This window comes from Pseudonaja textilis, chromosome 9 (assembly GCF_049901715.1).
Source record: "Pseudonaja textilis isolate UNSWEBS1 chromosome 9, rPseTex1.2, whole genome shotgun sequence".
Taxonomy (NCBI): domain Eukaryota; kingdom Metazoa; phylum Chordata; class Lepidosauria; order Squamata; family Elapidae; genus Pseudonaja; species Pseudonaja textilis.
The window spans coordinates 2,834,248-2,852,283 of NC_141998.1; the positions used below are offsets into that span (position 1 = coordinate 2,834,248).

Sequence of the window (18,036 nt, forward strand, 5' to 3'; positions counted from 1 at the left end):
AAAAATAACATTTCTGCAAAATAACTGCAGTAGATCTGGCAAGCATCGAACCTGGCCACCTTTTTTTTTTTTTTTGGTCTCTAAAGCTGGGAACTGGAAATAATTCCTTGACATTCTTTAAGCTGCCAGCGCCATCTTGTAGCCGAAAAGGAGTAACAGAATAAGAGAGATGGAAGGGGCCTTCGGAGGTCTTCTAGTTTAGTCGCACCCCGTTATTTTTTTTGTATATTAATTACATACATTAATGTATGTTAATTTTGTATATTCCTGGCTTTTTAAAAATTTATATATTTGGGGTTTTTTGAAAAAATTTGTAAGCCAGAGTCACCGAAGGTGAGTGGGAGGCCATATAAATTCACTATATAATAGAAAAAAAGAAGAAGGTGGAGGAGGAGGAAGAGAAGGAGGACGAGAAGAAGGAGGAGGAAGAAGAAGAGGACGAGAAGGAGGATGAGGTGGTGGAGGAGGAGGAGAAAGAGGAGGATGAAAAGGAGGAAGAAAAGGAGAAGAGGAGAAGAAGAGAAGGAGGAGGAAGAGGAGGAAGAAGAGAAGGAGGGAAAGGAGGAGGAAGAAGAGGACGGGAAGGAGGATGAGGAGGTGGTGGAGGAGGAAGAGGAGGATGAAAAGGGGGAGGAAGAGAAGGAGAAGAAGAGAAGGAGGAGGAGAAGAGGAAGAAGAAGAGGAGGAAGCAAGCAGGAAGGGAGCATGGGGTTTAACAGTCCAGTTTACATCGCAATGCATGCGAAAAAAGAAACAAGGCTCTAATTGCAAAGTTATGGCCGCCATTTTTACCCCCATGGACGCTCCTCCTTCCTTACCAAATGCAAACATGCTATACCCCAGCGTCTTTCTTCCACAAGAAAAGCCGTACCATGAAATCCCCTAGTGCAGGGGTCCCCAACCACTGGACCCCGGACTGGTACCGGTCCGTGGATCATTTTGTACCGGGCCGCCTATTTTGCTTGGGCGCCGCCATCTTGTTTTGACAGCGCTTGAGAAAGTGCTTCCGGGTGAGCTTGTCGGTCGGAAAGCGGCGTTTGGCTGCTGAAGGAATCCTCGCGCCTTAGTTTCATCGAAGTGAGGTGGTGGCTTCGAACGAAGAGCCATCCTGATGGCGGTGGAGTCTCGCGTTACTCAGGAGGAGATTAAGAAAGAGCCCGAAAAGCCCATCAACCGCGAGAAGAAAGGAGGAGTTGAAGGTGGCGGGGAGAAGCGGGGGACGGCTGGCTGGCCGGTCGCTCGGCTCGCCTTGCCTTGGTCGTGCGTGCTGATGCCGGTACCGGTCCGTGGATCATTTTGAACAGTTTGTACCTGTCCGTGGTACAGAAAAGGTTGGGGGCCACTGCCCTAGTGGGAAGAAAGAGCTTATGGCTGGTTTATTGAAATTATTATGAGTTCTAAAGAGAGGGGCAGCGTTTGGGCGGGATTCAGCCTGGAGCGAAGACAGAAGGTCTGGCAGAGTGCGAAGGGGAACTGGTTAGAATACACACGCACACCCACCCACACACATACGCACACCCACACAAGGAACTGGCTTGGAAAGGAGCATTGTTTACTGATTGAGAAGATCGCAGAGAGATCTGGCTCACCCAACCTCGAGTCAGCATCTCCCCCACAACACAAAGCAGCCACACCTGGGTTGCCCGAAAGGCACTTGCTTCAAAAGGGACGCTGGATGAGCTACAATCTCTCTTAAGAGAAAGATTTGCTTATTCTGGAGGGGAAGGAGAGAGAAAAAATGGAGGGATCCGCAGAAGCTGGAACGGTACTTCCTAGCTGAGCCCCACTTCACTGCCGCTGTCTTCCTCGGGCTGAACCAAGTCCTTTTCCACATCCTCTTTCTCCACAAAGTTGAGGATGCGCCGGTTGGCTTGGATTAAGTACTGCTGTTGGCGGAAATAAACCTTCAGTGCTCCCTTGATGGCCACGAAAGCAATGCCACCCTATTGAGAGAGGAGGGAATAAATAGAATAGAAAAATCAAATCTCACCCTTTTACCAGATGGATGGCAGAGGGAACAACGCTGTTCCAGGATCCGGTAATCCTGCTAGAAATACTTCGAATCCTCCTCCCCGAGGCGAGCAACAGAAGCAGGCCGTAAAGTGGGTGTGTGGGGTCTCGAATTATGCTTTGAGCTCTAAGCACATAGCGCTTATAAGCGGCAACCTAAATAAAAGGAGGTGAGCTTCCTATAATCTCAATTGTTCTCACTACTCTCTGTAGAGGCTTTCTATCTGAGGCACTGAATGGGCGCTAGAAGAGAAGGGGAGCGAATTAAATGACAAGATGGTAGACTGGCCTTCTTCATTTGAGGGCTCTCCAAGATGGCGCTCTCCAGCCTTGACAATCCCAGCTGACTAAATTTAAAGCTATCAAATCGGTGTGGCAGACAACTATTCATCTTCCGTCCAGACCGACTTGTTAGCCTGCGTGATAAACATTTTGCCAGGACCGCCCAGCATTCCCTAATAAAGGGATCTTTTGAGTTCATGTCAGAAGGTTTGTTGTGTTTGGGGAGCTGGGTCAGAACAATGTTGTGTATGTGTGTTTATGAGAAAGAGAGAGGGAGAGAGAGAGAGGGAGGGGGGAGAAAGAGAGAGGGAGAGAGAGAGAGAGGAAGGGAGAAAAAGGGAGTGAGAGGGAGAAAGAGAGAGAGGGAGGGAGAGGAAGAAGAGAGGGAGAGGGAGGGGGGAGGAGGGGGGAGGGAGAGGAAGAGGAGAGAGGGGGGAGAGAGGGGGGAGGGAGAAAGAGAGGGAGGGAGAGAGAGGGGAGAGGAGAGGGAGAGGGAGGGAGGAGAGGGAGAAAGAGGGAGGGAGAGAGAGAGGGAGAGGGAGAAAGAGGGAGAGGGAGAAAGAGAGGAAGGGAGAGAGAAAGGAGGGAGAGGAAGAGGAGAGAGAGGGGAGAGAGGGGGAGGGAGAAAGAGGGAGGGAGAGAGAGAGAGGGAGAGGAGAGGGAGAGGGAGGGAGGAGAGAGGGGGAGGGAGAAAGAGAGGGAGGGAGAGAGAGAGGGAGAGGAGAGGGAGGGAGAGAGAAAGGGAGGGAGAGGAAGAGGAGAGGGAGAGGGAGGGAGGGAGGAGGGAGAAAGAGCGAGAGGGAAAAAGAGAGGGAGGGAGAGGGAGGGAGAGGAAGAGGAGAGAGAGGGGGGAGAGAGGGGGAGGGAGAAAGAGAGGGAGGGAGAGAGTGAGGGAGAGGAGAGGGAGAGGGAGGGAGGAGAGAGGGGGGAGGGAGAGAGGGAGGGAGAGAGAGAGAGATGCTCAATAGGAAAAGGCAAGAGATTCCTCATTGCCTGCAGTTGGGCTGAACTGGGACCCGTTTCCCCGGAAGGCGGTCCAAACATTTAATGCTGCCTATCCTGGCTTTCTTTCGGTTTGTCTCCTGACTCACCAGGATGGTACGCTGGAGGTTGGAGTTAACTCTCCGAAATGTGACCCGGCCCACGAGACTGGCAATAGTTGGGAACACCAGGGCCCCACACAAGGTGCGCGAGATGGAAAGGTGGTCGCTCTGGTAGCGTGACTCGGCCAGAGGTATCGATGGGATTGGACGGCTGGTTCCTGATGAGAGCAAAAAACAAAACAAAACAAAACAGGAGAATAGATCACTCTCAAGCAAGGGTGTCAAACTCAACTTCACTGAGGACCATATCAGGGTTGTGTTTGACGTTGAGGGTTGGGCACGGGGGGTGGGTGGGCCTGGCCAGCTCAACGTCACTCATGTTGGGAGCATCTGTGGTGGCCAAGTGCTAAGGCAGGACTTCCCTCAGATCCTCCCTCCCTCTCACTATAATCTCCTTCCTTCCTTTCCTTCCTTCCTGTCATGCCCTTGTTGGAGTCTGATTCTGAGGGGGGGATTGAGCAGCTGACTAAGGAGGGGAAGTGTGGTTGTGGAGGAAACGGGGGGTGGGTACAGTCTGGCTGGGCATTCAGAGGAAGATCCGGGCCCACCCCCTCTTCATCCCAGGGCATGCAGGGAGGAACAGATAAGGGAGCAACATGGCTTAGGAGAGAGAAAAAGGCCCTGATCCCTTTCATTAGTTGCAGCTGGGAGGACAGGATATAAGAAGGGTGTTTGCACAACAGCTCCTTTCTGGAAGCAAAGTGTGCGAGGCTTATCTGGGTTTTGATGTCCTCCTAACTGTGATTGCTGCGTTATCCTTTGAAAGTCTGCAATTTATCATCCTGGCCTGCCGTGTTAATTTTCTTCAGTGTGGTTTGTGTTGGGTTTTTTTTTTAAATTCTAATTATCTTTACTTTGGGTTTGGACTACATTTCTGCCCTTCGTAGACTGTTTTTGGAAAAGTTTGGTCTCCAGCTGAGGATAATTGGACATTGGGGCCCAAATTGGAGGCATTAAAGGGAATTTATTCTACTTTTGTGACTGTGCTATTTTCGTGTCACGCCCCTTTGGGTCATCACACTTTTCTTCTTTTTCCTTCCCTCTTCCTTCTCCTTTTCCCTTCCTTCTTTCTTCTTCCTTCCCTTCTTTTTCCTTCCTTTCTCTCTTCCCATCTTCCCTTCTTTCTCTTTCCCTTTCTCCTTTTCCGCCACTTCTTGCATGCTCAAATGCAAAAGGGGAAGCATTTCTCCTTTTGAGTTGTTTTTAGTTTGCTTTGCTAGCCCTTTCCCAGCGAAAATGGAGCTTGGGGGTGCTGTGCATGGCCCCCGCCCCGCCGGCCCTGTTTGTGCTGGCCGAGGGCTGCAGGAGGCTGTTGCGGCAGAAAACGGGAGCCCAGAAAGGCTGCGCACGGCCCTCCCACAAAGCGCAAGGAGTCAAGTTTTGTGAATCCCCCCCCCCCACACCATTTGCAGATGCTTCTCAGCTTGCAAAAAAATCATCTCCACAACCCCCCCCTCATCCCTGTCCTTTACCACCTCAAAACAGGAGCCCAGAACTCAAAAGAGGAACCAACCCGGAACCCAAGAATGCAGGATCTGCAGCTTGCTGGAGTATTTCCGCCAGACTCGAAGCACGTAGTCTTCCCAGCGTATCATCTTGCCCAGGACCAGCATGACCGGAATGGTGGGAAGCCCCATGAGCAGGAAAAGGGGGTCGGCTCGCTCCATCACATCCAGGCCTTTCTTATGGCCAACCACCTGTGGAGGTCGAGAGGCAGGTAGGTGGAGGATTAGGAGTTAAAACTAGCCTTGTGGTCCCAAAGGTGCTTTTCCCTAGAGGGAAAAAAAACTGCAGGCTACAGGAACCATTTGCACTACTCAGGTGACCCCGAGGACACAGATTATCCCTCAATGACCCTCAACAAAAAGGATGCAAATGACCAGCTGTCTGGAAGGAATAGAAATCCTTCCATGCCCCCCCTTCCAGCCAGAGTTGAAGCTTCTTGAGGAGAAGTGAAACGTCTTCAAAAAGAAAGAATAAGAAAGTCCAGTTGCCTGCTGAAAAAAAAAAAAGCACTTTGGGGACAAACCATGAGAATCTCTACAGACTTTTGGCCATACAATTTGGAATGAACATCTTTGAATGGTGCGGGAGTCGGAATGGATTCCCAGAGGCAAAAATGCAGGCTACAGGAACCATTTGCACTACTCAGGTGACGTGGAGGACACAGGTCAACCTCCAAGTGGTTTCTGTTGGATTGCTGTTCCTGAGCTGCAGTGCAGCAGGGTGGGTTCAAAAGTTGCTCTACAGCAGTTGCTCTCCATGCTCTCTGGGGAATTCTAGCAGTCGAAGTCCACAAATCTTCAAGTGGCCAAGGTTGGACACCTTGGTCTATAGCCGTGATGGCAAACCTATGGCACTTGTGCCACAGGTGGCACACAGAGCCATTTGTGCTGGCACGGGAGCTGCAGGCAAACTTACCTCACTGCGCATGCGCGCGCCTCACAGCTGATTTTTGGCAGGTTTGAGACCTTTTTTGGCCTCCCAAAGGCTTGAGGAAGGCTTCTGCAGGCTTCCTCAAACTTTGTAGGCCGAGAACTAGCCCTGTTTCATCACTTCCAGTATTTACGGAAAAACAGGAAGTGACGAAACGGGGCTAGATTTTGGCCTACAAAGCTTGTAGAAGCCTGCAGAAGCCTTCCTCAAGCCTTTGGGAAGCCAAGAAAGGCCTCAAACTGGCAAAAAATCCAGCTGTGAGGTGCAGTGCAGGTAAAGGGATAGCGGGGGGTAGGGGGATGGGGAATGCGCACACATGCGTAGGGGACAATGGGGGGGGGGCGTGCACATTGCCTTCTGGGTGCTGGCACGCCAGAGCAAGCGTGCAAGCGCATGCACAATTTTTGGCACAGGAGCCCAAAAAGGTTAACCGCCACTTGTCTATAGCTAATATACAGTTTAAATCTAGCTACCAGTCAAATTCTTTGCCGCCTGTTTTCCTATTCTATAACTTTTTCTTCTATTGTGAAAGAAATCCAGTTCTACCTGGTTTTCACCAGGGTTGCTTCAGGGGCAAAAATGTGTGTGTGTGAATAGGGAAAACAATAGGCATAGCATTATGACTGCAGCCTGCCTCTTTGTCCTGCCCCTGACAGACGCTGAGCCCCTCCTATCCTCTTTTAATGACCCCGTAATTCTTTGCGGGGTGCACTCTGGGCAACACAATGGAGCTGAGTGTTTACTGGCCGGATGCCTTTTCTGTTGCCAATGCAGAGTTTTTATTCAGCAGATTGGGTCCAGAGACAGAAATATCTGCCTCTACCTAGGATCGAACTCGCAGCCTCCTGACTGTGGGGCGAGAGCGCCACCTCTAGGCCACCGCACCATTCTCTCCAAGACACCCCTGTCCAGAAGATTAATCCTGATGGAGAATATCAATTTTTGACCCTGCTGTATCATCAAATGAAGCTCTGGACTTCATCACATTTTGCAGACCAATGTAGTGAAAGCAGCAGTTGTATGCTACCGGTTCAGACCGGTTCGACCGAACTGGTAGTAAAAAAAAAATTGCCTCCCATCAGCTAAGAGGAGTAAAACAAGCCTCCAACTATCCGCTGAGAGGATAAAAGAAGCGACAAGCGCATGGGAGGGTGGCTCCTAGCTTTTCGTTTCTTTATAGCCTTCGCTGATTGGCTCGTTAGGGGTTTGCACATGGATACGCGCTCACCCTCCAAACCGGTAGCGACTAAGGTAGGATCCCACTCCTGCTTGGAAGGGAGGGCGGTCTCCCCTGCTGCCACGTTACATCTTACCTGCATCACAGTCACAGCTCCGTAAGTCACTGCCGACCAGTACAGTGTCCCTACCACAATGCCGGCAGCAGCAAAAGGACTCACTTTGGATAAAATCCGGTCCACTTGCTGCAGGAAATAGACCACGGGTCCTGCAAAGAGATGAGCAGGCATCAAAAGAAGTCCTCGAGGCAGGATACAGGTGTGAGATGAGAAAAAGCCCCAGAAAATGACAATTTAAAAAATGAACCGAAAATTCAGAAAACAGAGGAGAAATCAGAAGGAGCTGAGGAAAGAACAGAGGGGAGAAATCCAAAAAGTGATACAAGCAAGACAAAAGATATGGAAGAGGCAGCAATATTTTTTTAACATGGAACAGACAGATTACTCCTTAAGAGTTCAAAATATGAAAAAGAATAAAGAGAAAGATCTCCTAAAAGTGATGGGGGAATTGCGGATGGGTGCTCTAGAGATCCAACAGCGAGGGATCGATGCTCTGGCAGCGGAAATATTTAGATTAAATAAACATGATGAAAGGAGTTACAAGATACCAGAGGAGAAGAAGCATGAAAGATTCACCAGAAAGTTAATAAGAGCTGAAATTCTAAAAAGGAGAAAGAAATGATTGACAGGCATAGAATACTTTTTAATATGGTGGTTATTCTAATAAGTGTTTGAAAAAAGAAGCAGAAATTGGGAAAATTGTATTATCTGTACTGAAATATAGAACATATTATAGTTACTATGTACACACAAATGTTAGTAACTGAAAGATTAAGACTATGTATATTTAAATGATACTAACTTTATTAGAATTACATTGTTCATTAAGTACTTTTGGATGTTAAAGAAAAAATTACAGATAGATAGGTAGGTAGGTAGGTAGATATAGATATATAGATATAGATAGTGATACATACACATATACATACACATACATATATACGTATATGTACATACACATACACACACTCATATATAAAATTATATAATTGTTATTTTATATATATATATCTATATATATAAGCGAAATACCCCTCAAGCATCATCACAAAATCTCCAGAACTGTAAAGCCTACAAACTTGAAATTTGGCATGTATCTTCCTCTTGGCTTCTAGGTGCTCGCTAAGAAAGGATTTTTCAAAATGACCCTCAGAGCATTTAGAGTATTTCCTATATTATTATTATTAACATGCTCTGATGCTAAGGAGTTCTACTCCCCCTCCCCACCTGAAAAGAAATCTCTTCCAAATGCAAAACACAAGCAGAGGAGTTTCAGTTTCAGAGCAGCAAGCAGCTTTAGTCCAGAACAGTTGAGCTAAGCCACGCCCAGGCTCCTTGCTGTCTCCTTGCTCACACAACAAATTCTCTTTCAGTTTCCAAACAGCACTCCTCTCTCACACACACTGACAGGACACTAGCCAGATGAATACCGATGGATGCTGGTAGGCAGAGGCACAATTCCCTCCTTATTTTCCTCCCCAAAAACTAAGCCTGACCACATAGTTTACTTTATAGTGACTATGTGAAGTTACAACAGCACTGAAAAAAAGTTACTTGTAAACCGTACTTCACGCTTAGAACCACTGTGGCATTTTCATGGTCACATGAACAACTTTGAGGCGCTTCTCAGTTTTTTTTCAGTGCGTTGTATTGTCAGTTACTAAATGAATGGCTATTGAATGGGTCATTCAGTCTTGTTGGGCCTGGGTGGGACCAGGGAAGGAAGAAAAATGGAAGGGAAAAAAAATCTGGACCCATCCTAGAAGCATCCATGACAGTCGTTTGAAGCCTCCAATGTGTCCATTCCGTGCAAGCCGCACCGCGCTGGTGGAGAACTCAAAGAGAAGTTTGCAAGCAAGATTGGGTTTTTAGGACTCTTGGAGGAAATCCAGCACCTGAATCCGCTGCAGCCAAATGGCTGCATTTATCCAGCGGTGGTTGGGCCTTTCCTGGCCAGCTCTGTACTCACCTACTTTGGGAAAGACGATGCAGTACTCCGTTCCACACTGGGGACAACTCACACTGCCAATACTGTTGCCCTTTTGCTTCTCATCCAGCCATCGTTGGAGGCAGGCCTGGTGGATCCATTTGGTGGATCCTTTGCAACGACAAGGACAGACCCACTCTGCCGACCGGTCGTCGCCTTCGGTGGCAAAACACACCCAGCAATGCCTGGGAGACAAAAAGGAGAAAGGGAACGTTGAAGGAAGGCAGAGGGATGGTGTTGTGGCCTGTTGGCCGCCGGCTCCTCCAGCAACCGAATCGGAGGAAGAGGAGGGGTGGGAGTCAGGGTCAGCATCGAGGCAAACTAAAAGGTCCGAGGGAGAAGAGGGAATAGAGCTGTCAGAGAGAGAGAGACAGGCAGAGGCAGAGCCTGGGCCACCCGTCAGCCCTTAGATGGAGCGTCAACAGCCCCCAGGTCTGGAGGCGGCTGATGAGGAAAAGGAGGAACAGCTGGCACCAGTGCCTGAGGCATGGATGTGGAGAAGGCAGAGGAGAGGAGAGGAGAGCAGTGGAAATCTATGGGCTGGTCCTTGGGCCGCTGCTAGCGAAGCCCCATCCAGCTCTGAGGACAAAAGGCAGGGGGTGGAGATAAATAGATGTGGCAGACAGCTGGATGGACTTATAAGCCTGCGGTGAGAAATAAACTTTTTGCCGGCATTCTCAATAAAGGAATCTTTCCGTTAACGACAGAGGGTTTGTTGTGTTTGGGGAAGACATCAGAACAGATGTCTTCCTTTCAGGAACGTGCCACTTTGTGCTTCCAAACCCAAACTTCCCTGGGATAAATAATTGGAGGGAGGCATAGCTAGGAGACGTCCTTCCACCCCCAAAAGATGTACAATAGATCTCAGGGGAAGTAGGAGAGGAACCCAACTGTATGAGATTCTGCCTGGCACCGAAACTATCCTGGAAAAGGCTTGGATGTTTTCTTTTACCCTGTTCTGGTTAACTTTTGGCACCTGATAACTCTCGCTTCCGGGGGTGGGGGGACACCCCTCAATTGCTAAATGCCTTGCAGGGAATTTGACAGCTGCAGCTTGAAGGGTCTTTGTAGAACAGAGTAAACAGAACCCTTGATCAGAATATACTTTTCAGTAATATGCTATACTGCCAAAATGAGGCAGAGACTCAAAAATCGTGGAGTTGAAAGGCATACCAATAGTCTGGTACCATCATCATCATCAGAAGGACGAGCACGGATGATGTGACCAGTTTGGGCAATGAAACGTCTGCAAGAAAACAACCACGTTCAGACAGCACGAAGGACCCTTCATTTCAACCCCGAGCTACAAATAGTCTTCTCCCTTTATTGGAACGTTGTCCAAAGGAGATCAACAGGTTAGCCATGGAGCCGTGCCAAGCCTAAGTGACCAACTGCTCTGAGATCAACTTGCAAAGAGTGGGACCTGCCTCCTTGAATCCGCTTCTGAAGTGAACCCGGTTTCTCTTATTAATGAAATGGTGTGAAGCATTTGAACAAACCCATAATAATAATAACAACAGCAGCAGCAGCAACAATAATAATTTTTGCTGGGTTTGCTGTTATCTCATTTGCTGTGTACGCTGTCATTTTTTATGTATAATAATCAAAATCATCATCATGAGCTCTAAGGCTGCAAAAAGTTGATGTCAAAGCTGGTCTCACAAGTTTGGAACTTGTGAGACCAGCTTTAGGCACAGGATGAAGTTGAAATGAGACACACCCAACATGTCTCAGTTTAGCCATGCACCATTTCATGCTTTCAAGCGTCATCTCAGCCGTTTGTGCATTGGAAGGTGTTAACAAGAGTCAGCAGGTGAAGGCAGGAGCCTAGGAACCAGGAGGTTGTGAGTTCTAGTCCCACTGTAGGCATATGAAAGCCAGCTGAATGACTTTGGGCCTGTCGCTCTCTCGCGGCCCAATCTACCTCACGGGATTCTTGTTGTTATGGAAAAAGGAGAAGGCAAGACTATCACCACCTTGAGTTGATAGGCATGTATGTATGTATATATGTATGTATGTATGTATGTATGTATGTATGTATGTTTACTATATTGTCATTGCGCCTCGTACAACGAAATTAAATACCATCTTCAGTGTACATTATGACTTATGAAAATAAACACAGACACACATCCTTCACTTTCTATATATTGAAAACTCCGGATATTGCATTAATATTGCACTATACAGTAGAATTCAACAGAGCTACTGCCCTGGGATAGAAGCTGTTTTTCAGCCTATTTGTCCTTGCTTTTATTGTCCTGTATGGTCTGCAAGATGGTAATAGTTGAAAAAAAGGGTGCCCAGGATGAGATGGATCTTTAAGGATGTTTTGAACCTTTTAGGGGCAGTGGGAGCTATAAAACTCTTCCAAAGAGTGGAGAGGGCAAAAGACAGATAGATAGATAGATAGATAGATAAATAGACAGATAGATAGATAGATAGATAGATAGATAGATAGATAGATAGATAGATATAAATCTCTCTCTATACACACACACAATCTATCTATCTATCTATCTATCTATCTATCTATCTATCTATGTTATATATGAATGGAATAGAATAATAGAGTTGGAAGGGGCCTTGGAGGTCTTCTAGTCCAACCCCCTACTTAAACAGGAAATCCTAAATGATTTCAGGCGAATGGTTGTCCAATCTCTTCTTAAAAACTTCCAGTGTTGGAGCATTCACAACTTCCGGAGGCAAATGGTTCCATTGGTTAATTGTTCTAACTGTCAGGAAATTTCTCTAGGTTGCTTCTCTCCTTGATTGGTTTCAAGTTTAAATAAAGGTGGGATATCTATCTAATAATAATATTAAGAGAAAGACTGGGGCTGAGTGACTGAGAGGAAAGAGAACGGCAAACATGACATTTGAATTGGGAACTTTGTGTTTCAGCGTTACGCTTTCTCAGCTGAAATGCCAAGAATCGTGGGGATTGAGAGCCAGAAATATTTCAGCACGGAAATGTCAGTTATATGTCAACAATCAAGTGTTATCCGGCTTTGCAGGGGGGGAAAAATGTTAGTGTTTCTTAACCTCAGCCATTTTAAGATGTATGGACTTCAAGTCCCAGAATCCCCTAGCCACCATGGCTGGCTAAGGAATTCTGGGAATTGAAGTCCATACATCTTAAAATGGCTGAGGTTGAGACTGTGTTTACATTATGGGAAGGATGATAGAATTAAATTGCAGAAGGAAATGCAACTTCATGCTGGCAAAGGAAAGGATATGATTTACTGCCCCCCCCTTTTTTTTTTACTATGCATAAAGATCTTTATTTAGCTTTTTCATGGATTGGGAAGTACGTATGTATCTTGAGTTCAACAGAGCTGCAGAGTTGAAAGTCAAGGAAATGCTTTCTTGTTAATTATTTATTAACTGCTTTTACCGTGCACATAAGAAGAAATTCTCACTCTTAAAGGAAAAATATACTTGAAGAAAACGAAACCTTATAATCCTAAAAAGGAAAGTAGAAAACACTTCTGTAATATTCTCAGTGAGTCTAAGATGACTCTTTCGTTTTCAAGATAAATCACGTGGAAGAAAACAAAAAGAAAGCTAATTTTTTGTGAAATCGCCACCTATGATACCTTAGCTTGCTCTTATCTTTTTTGAGGTCCACTGAACTATAAACTAATCGTACAAGCCTGGATTTATGTTGCACAAATCTAGCAAACATGGTTTGCTAGATTGCAATTCAAGGGCTGGGTTCGCATACCACATTGCACAATTAATGCATGTCAAGACTAGCGGTAATGTTTTCACAACATTTATTTCACTATTTATTCCATTTGTATAAATATATACCATGCAGTCATGCTTAGTTTATCTAGCTCCGGTATGATATGCAATGCAAGAAGCTTTGGCTAATTCGCGGATCAACGCAGTGCATGAACCAGGAAACTGAAAAATTCAATTATCAGCTTAAGCGTCTGTAGAGAGTCTCAGTCATCCAGGTTGATCCAAAGGTGCTTTTTCAGGAGGCAACTGGATTTCCTGGTTTTTCTTTGAAGACGTTTCTGTTCTCATCCAAGAAGCTTCTTCAGCTCTGACAGGATGGTGGAGAATGGAAGGGTTTATACTCCTTGCAGGCAGCTGGTCATTTGCATCCTTTAGAGCAAGGGTCTTCAAACCTGGCATGTTTAAGACTTGAGGACTTCAACTCCTAGAATTCCTGAGTTAACATTACTGGAGGAGGAATTCTGGGAATTGAAGTCCCCAAGTCTTAAAGCTGTCAAGTTTGGAGACCCCTCCTTTAGAAGGTCATTGAAGTCCAGCTGCGTCCTGAAAAAAGCACCTTTTGGGACAACCATGACCTGGATGACTGAGAATCTCTACAGACTTTAAGCTATTCAATTTGGGATAAACAGCCTTCGAATGGGGTGGGAGTAGGAATGGATTTCCAGAGGAAAAACTGCAGACTGCAGGAACCATTTGCACTACTCGGGTGACCCTGAGAACACAGATAAACCTACAAGTGGCCTCAGTGACCCTCTAAAAGGATGCAAATAACCAGCTGTCTCCAAGGAGTATAAATCCTTCCATTCCCCACCATCCAGTCAGAGCTGAAGAAGCTTCTTGGATAAGAAGTGAAACCTCTTCAAAGGAAAAAACAAGAAAATCCGGTTGTCTCCTGAAAAACCACCTTTGGGACAACTAGCTTAAGTGTGTTGTATGAACGGGAAAGCAGACTGAAAAACACGGGACTTCAGACCCTTTGAGGCAGAATGTCTTCCTAAGCATCGAAGTCAGAGCTGGATGGAAAACTGAAAAACAACCCAAAACAAAGTCACTGAGTCAAGGAACATATCAATTTAATAAGTAATACATAAAACCCAGAAGAAGGAAAACCACTTTCGTTTCCAAAGTCAACTCAACCTTCCTATCCTAAAAAGTTCTCGCAGAGTGGGTTGGTATTCTGTAAAATCTGGCAAAAGCACTGGACAAAGTCAAAAGATCAGAACCCTACAACATTGTGAATTCTTTGCCTGTTAGCAGAACTCAGGACAATCCCAATCCACATTTCCATGAGCAAGAGGTGCCCTCTGTCACATATTAGTATCACTTTATAAAGCCTATTATAATATATTAGTAGCACTTTAAGGCCATACCTGGAAGAAAGCGTCCAATTATGGTCACCACATTATATTAAAAAAAAGGCGTTGAGACTTTGGAAAAAGTGCAGAGAAGAGCAACTGAGATGATTAAAGGCCTGGAGATTAAAATTTATGAAGAACGGTTGCAGGATTTGGGTTTCGCTGGTCTAGAGAAAAGACTAGGAGTGACATGATAACAGAATTCCAATATTTGAGCGGCTGCCACAACAAGGATGAGGTTAACTTCGTTACCAAAGCACCCAGAAGGCAAGATGAGAAACAATGGATGGAAACTAACCAAGGAGAGAAGCAACCTGGAATTAAGGAAACATTTCCTAACAGTGAGGACAATTAACCAGTGGAACAGCTTGCCACTAGAAATCATGGACACTCCCATCACTGGGGTTTTTTAAGAAGAGACTGGACAGTCACTTATCTGAAAGTATAGATTCTCCTGCTTGAGCATGGGGCTGGACTAGAAGACCTCCAAGGTCCCTTCCAGCTCTATTCTGATAGACTGATGAAGGCAGTCTAGCTCAGCTCCTCCCTTGTTGGATATGTAGAGTTTACACCTTTAGAGAGAACTTGATAAGCTGGAGGACAGAGGCGGGAACAAACATTAAATATTGGGTCTATATATCTCCAAACAGCTTCTGTTATACAGTTGGAAGTTGAAGAAATTGAAGGAAGTCCGAATCATTGAAAAAACTGATTTAGGAGTAATCAATTTTCGATACAAACAAGTGAAGATTTAGTCAGGAAGTTGTGTGAGATTTGTTTGGTTTTGGTGTGGATCTGTTTTTAGAGTTGTGTGTGTGTGGGTAGATAGACAGACAGATAGACAGACAGATGAGGAATCAAGTTTATCTTTTCCTTTTACACTTTCTTCAAACTAAAGACATTAATTACTTTTACTTAAAACTCTCTCCTATACCCTGGAATCATTCTCTCTCGCTTCTGAAATCATGCAGAACCTCATAATTATACCATATTACTTTAATCCTGCAGTCTGCTTGGAGAATTACAATTTCTCTTGCCTATTTTTTAAACCAAGTAGCATTTATTCTCCTCTAGTACTGAATGTGACATTTAAAGTGAGAAATAATTTTTTATAGTATCTTTTCCTAATAGCCTGATTTCGCTTATCTCCTGTAAGATTGGCGGGCCGTGGAAGGACCAACCCAGGGTTATCTCAAACTTACAAACTCAAGATGAGTGCACTTCAATTCCCAGAATTTCCCATCTCCTAAACCTTCTGAACTTATTTGCTTTATAAAACATTTTTGACGATGCCAGCGTGATACTATTAGGAGATAGATGGTGACAGTAGGAACAACCCAATTACTATCCCAAAGCAAACAGGATGGGACATTTCAAGAGAAGGCTTGTAATCCCTGTGTCCTCTATTCTACAGGCACATCTGTCCCACTACACAACCCTTCAAAACATTGGCATAACATGTCCAAAAGGAGCTTCCTTCCCACACTTTGAAATAGTTTTGCTTCCCATCCGAAGTTTCTTCAGTTCTAACCAAGTTAATTAAATTAGGACTTAAGAACCTTCTCGGATGAGCAGCGAAACATTTTCAAAGGAAAACAAAACAAGAAAGTTTGGTTGACTTTTGGAAAAAGCACCTTTGGGGGACAAACTACGACCTGGACGATTGACAAGCCCCATAGACACCTGCGTAACATCATTGAGAGTCAACGCAATCCCCTCCATCCTTCACTTTTGACTCTCATGGATGGGTGCCCAATAGAGAAGCAGACGCAGTGATCAGCACTAAGCAGAAAGTAGGGCAGATCCAGTTTGGTGCAGTGGTGCCATCAGGACAGAAATCAGCTAAGATCCCAGAAATCTAATCTTGCCCTACCTGGGTGACCTGAGTGACCTTGTATCAGTCCCTCTCCGAAGGCAGCCAGGGCAAAATATATTTATTTACCTACAAAGTACTTACTTTATTTACTTACTTATTTGTTTTAGAAAAATGTATATTGCTGGCTTTTCGCCCGTAGTGACCCAAGGCGGCTTCCACAAATATAAAAGCATCATAATAAAAATTAAAAAAGAAAATATTAAACAATAATAAAATAGCAGCCAGCCCCCCTCATCCAGGGGACAACACCTATTCATACAACCCATTTTAACGGGCTCCACTCCATCCCCTTCTGGCTTCTCCTCACCTTTCCAAAAACGCCCCCCAAAACCTGGCCAAGAAAACCACGCACGGACCGGTTGTTCCACCCGTGGGGCTGGCTCCAAGGCGCGCGCACCCCCCACGTTATGCAGGGCAAGCACTTGGACCCCTAACCGGTTCCGGAGCCCCGTTTGCAGGGCCGAGGGGTGACACCCCCCGGTCCCCTAAAAGGGGTCGCCTTTTGGAGGGATGCAGGAAAGGCGTCATCTGCCTCTCCAACCTCCACCTATAAAGACCCGCGGTTGGGTTATGCGCCACGGCCATGCGCCAAGGTCGAGCAAGTCTTGGGAAGGTGCCCGGCTGGGAAGACGCGTGTCCTCGGGCCGGGGGAGGTTCCCAGCCCGGTCCGCTTGGGCTGGGGATGATGTGGGGGGGAAAGGGGAAGAATCCGGGCGTCCGGGTCAAGGACAGGCAACCCGGCCGAGACGCACCTCTCGGAAGCCTCTTGGAGCGTTGCCGCCGCCGCCGCCATCTCCACCGCCTCCAGTGGGAAGGTCCGCCCGGCCCCCGCGAAGCCCCGGCGCGACTTGTGCCGGCTCAGCGTCCCCCGCAGGGCATCCCCGCGAGGTGGGGAGAGAGAGAGAGAGAGAAGGAGAGAAGCGCCGCAGAAGGAGCGCGCAAAGCCCGGATGAACCCGGCGAGGCCGCTCGCCTTGCGCAATCCGCGCGCTCTCGCCGGCGCCACCCCAGCTTTCTCCGGCTTCCGGGCCCGCCTAGAGACGCGGCAAGTTGCCGCCGCCGCCGCCGTTGGGCCGGCTCGAGCCTTCTGCAAGCGGGCGCCCGCCGGAAAGGCGGCTGCTGGAGAGGGTGTGTGTGTGTGTATCTTGGTAGTCCAGAGGAGGGAAGGTGGGGGGCGCGCACAAGCCTAAGAGCCCAGCGCCCTGTCCAAAGGCGGGACTCCATCTCCTATCATCCTTTCCACTGCTGTGGGACGGAGGATGATGAGATTTGGAGTTGGATTGCAGCTTCCATCATCCTTTCCGCTGCTGTGGGATGGAGGATGATGAGGTTTGGAGTTGGACTGCATCTTCCATCATCCTCTCCGCTGCCGTGACAGGGAAGATGAGGTCTGGAGGTGGACTGCATCATCCATCATTCCAGTATTTAAAGGTTAGGGTTCAGAAGAAGAGAAAACTAAGATGACCAAAGGCCTGGAGACTAAAACATGAAGAACGGCTGCAGGATTTGGGTTTGGCTAGTCTAAAGAAAAGAAGAATTAGGGGCGACTTCAATATTTGAGGGGCTGCCACAAAGAAGAGGGGTCAAATTATTCTCCAAAGCGCTGGATGGCAGGACAAGAAACAATGGATGGAAACTAACCAAGGAGAGAACCAACCTGGAATAAAAACAAGGACAAATATGGCTGAAGAACAGCTTCTATCCCAGGGCAGTAACTCTATTGTATTCCACTCTATAGTGCAATATGAATGCAATATCAGGGGTTTTCAATTCAGTTGCATAGAATGTGAAGGATGTGTGTTTGTGTTTATTTTCATAGCCATTATGTACACTGAAGAGGGTGTTTAATTTCTTTGCACGATGTGCAATGACAATAAACTAAACTAAATTTAGGAGAAACTTCCTAACAGGGAGGACAATTAACCAAGGCACTTGAAGGCCAGACA

General features: G+C 46.6%; 1 protein-coding gene across 1 annotated transcript; it reads right to left on the reverse strand.

The window, feature by feature from the left end:
- Positions 1–1,531: 1,531 nt before the first annotated feature.
- Positions 1,532–17,070, reverse strand: LOC113445884 (E3 ubiquitin-protein ligase MARCHF5-like). Its single transcript, XM_026715275.2, has 6 exons — positions 16,844–17,070; positions 9,096–9,298; positions 7,145–7,275; positions 4,909–5,092; positions 3,384–3,553; positions 1,532–1,943 (listed from the first exon to the last, which is right to left on the reverse strand). The coding sequence occupies exons 1-6, from the start codon at positions 16,882–16,884 to the stop codon at positions 1,773–1,775; spliced, it is 900 nt and encodes a 299-aa protein (XP_026571060.1). The 5' UTR covers positions 16,885–17,070; the 3' UTR covers positions 1,532–1,772.
- Between the last annotated feature and the right edge of the window lie 966 nt (positions 17,071–18,036).

What these genes read in the sequence shown, in the direction of transcription:
- LOC113445884 (XM_026715275.2), bottom strand. Translation starts at nt 16,884, where the DNA reads ATGGCGGCGGCGGCGGCAACGCTCCAAGAGGCTTCCGAGAG. An exon ending in CTCCAAGAGGCTTCCGAGAG is followed by an intron (nt 9,299 to 16,843) that starts GTGCGTCTCGGC and finishes TTTGTCTCCCAG; the next exon opens with GCATTGCTGGGTGTGTTTTG. An exon ending in GAGCTGTGACTGTGATGCAG is followed by an intron (nt 5,093 to 7,144) that starts GTAAGATGTAAC and finishes CGACCTCCACAG; the next exon opens with GTGGTTGGCCATAAGAAAGG.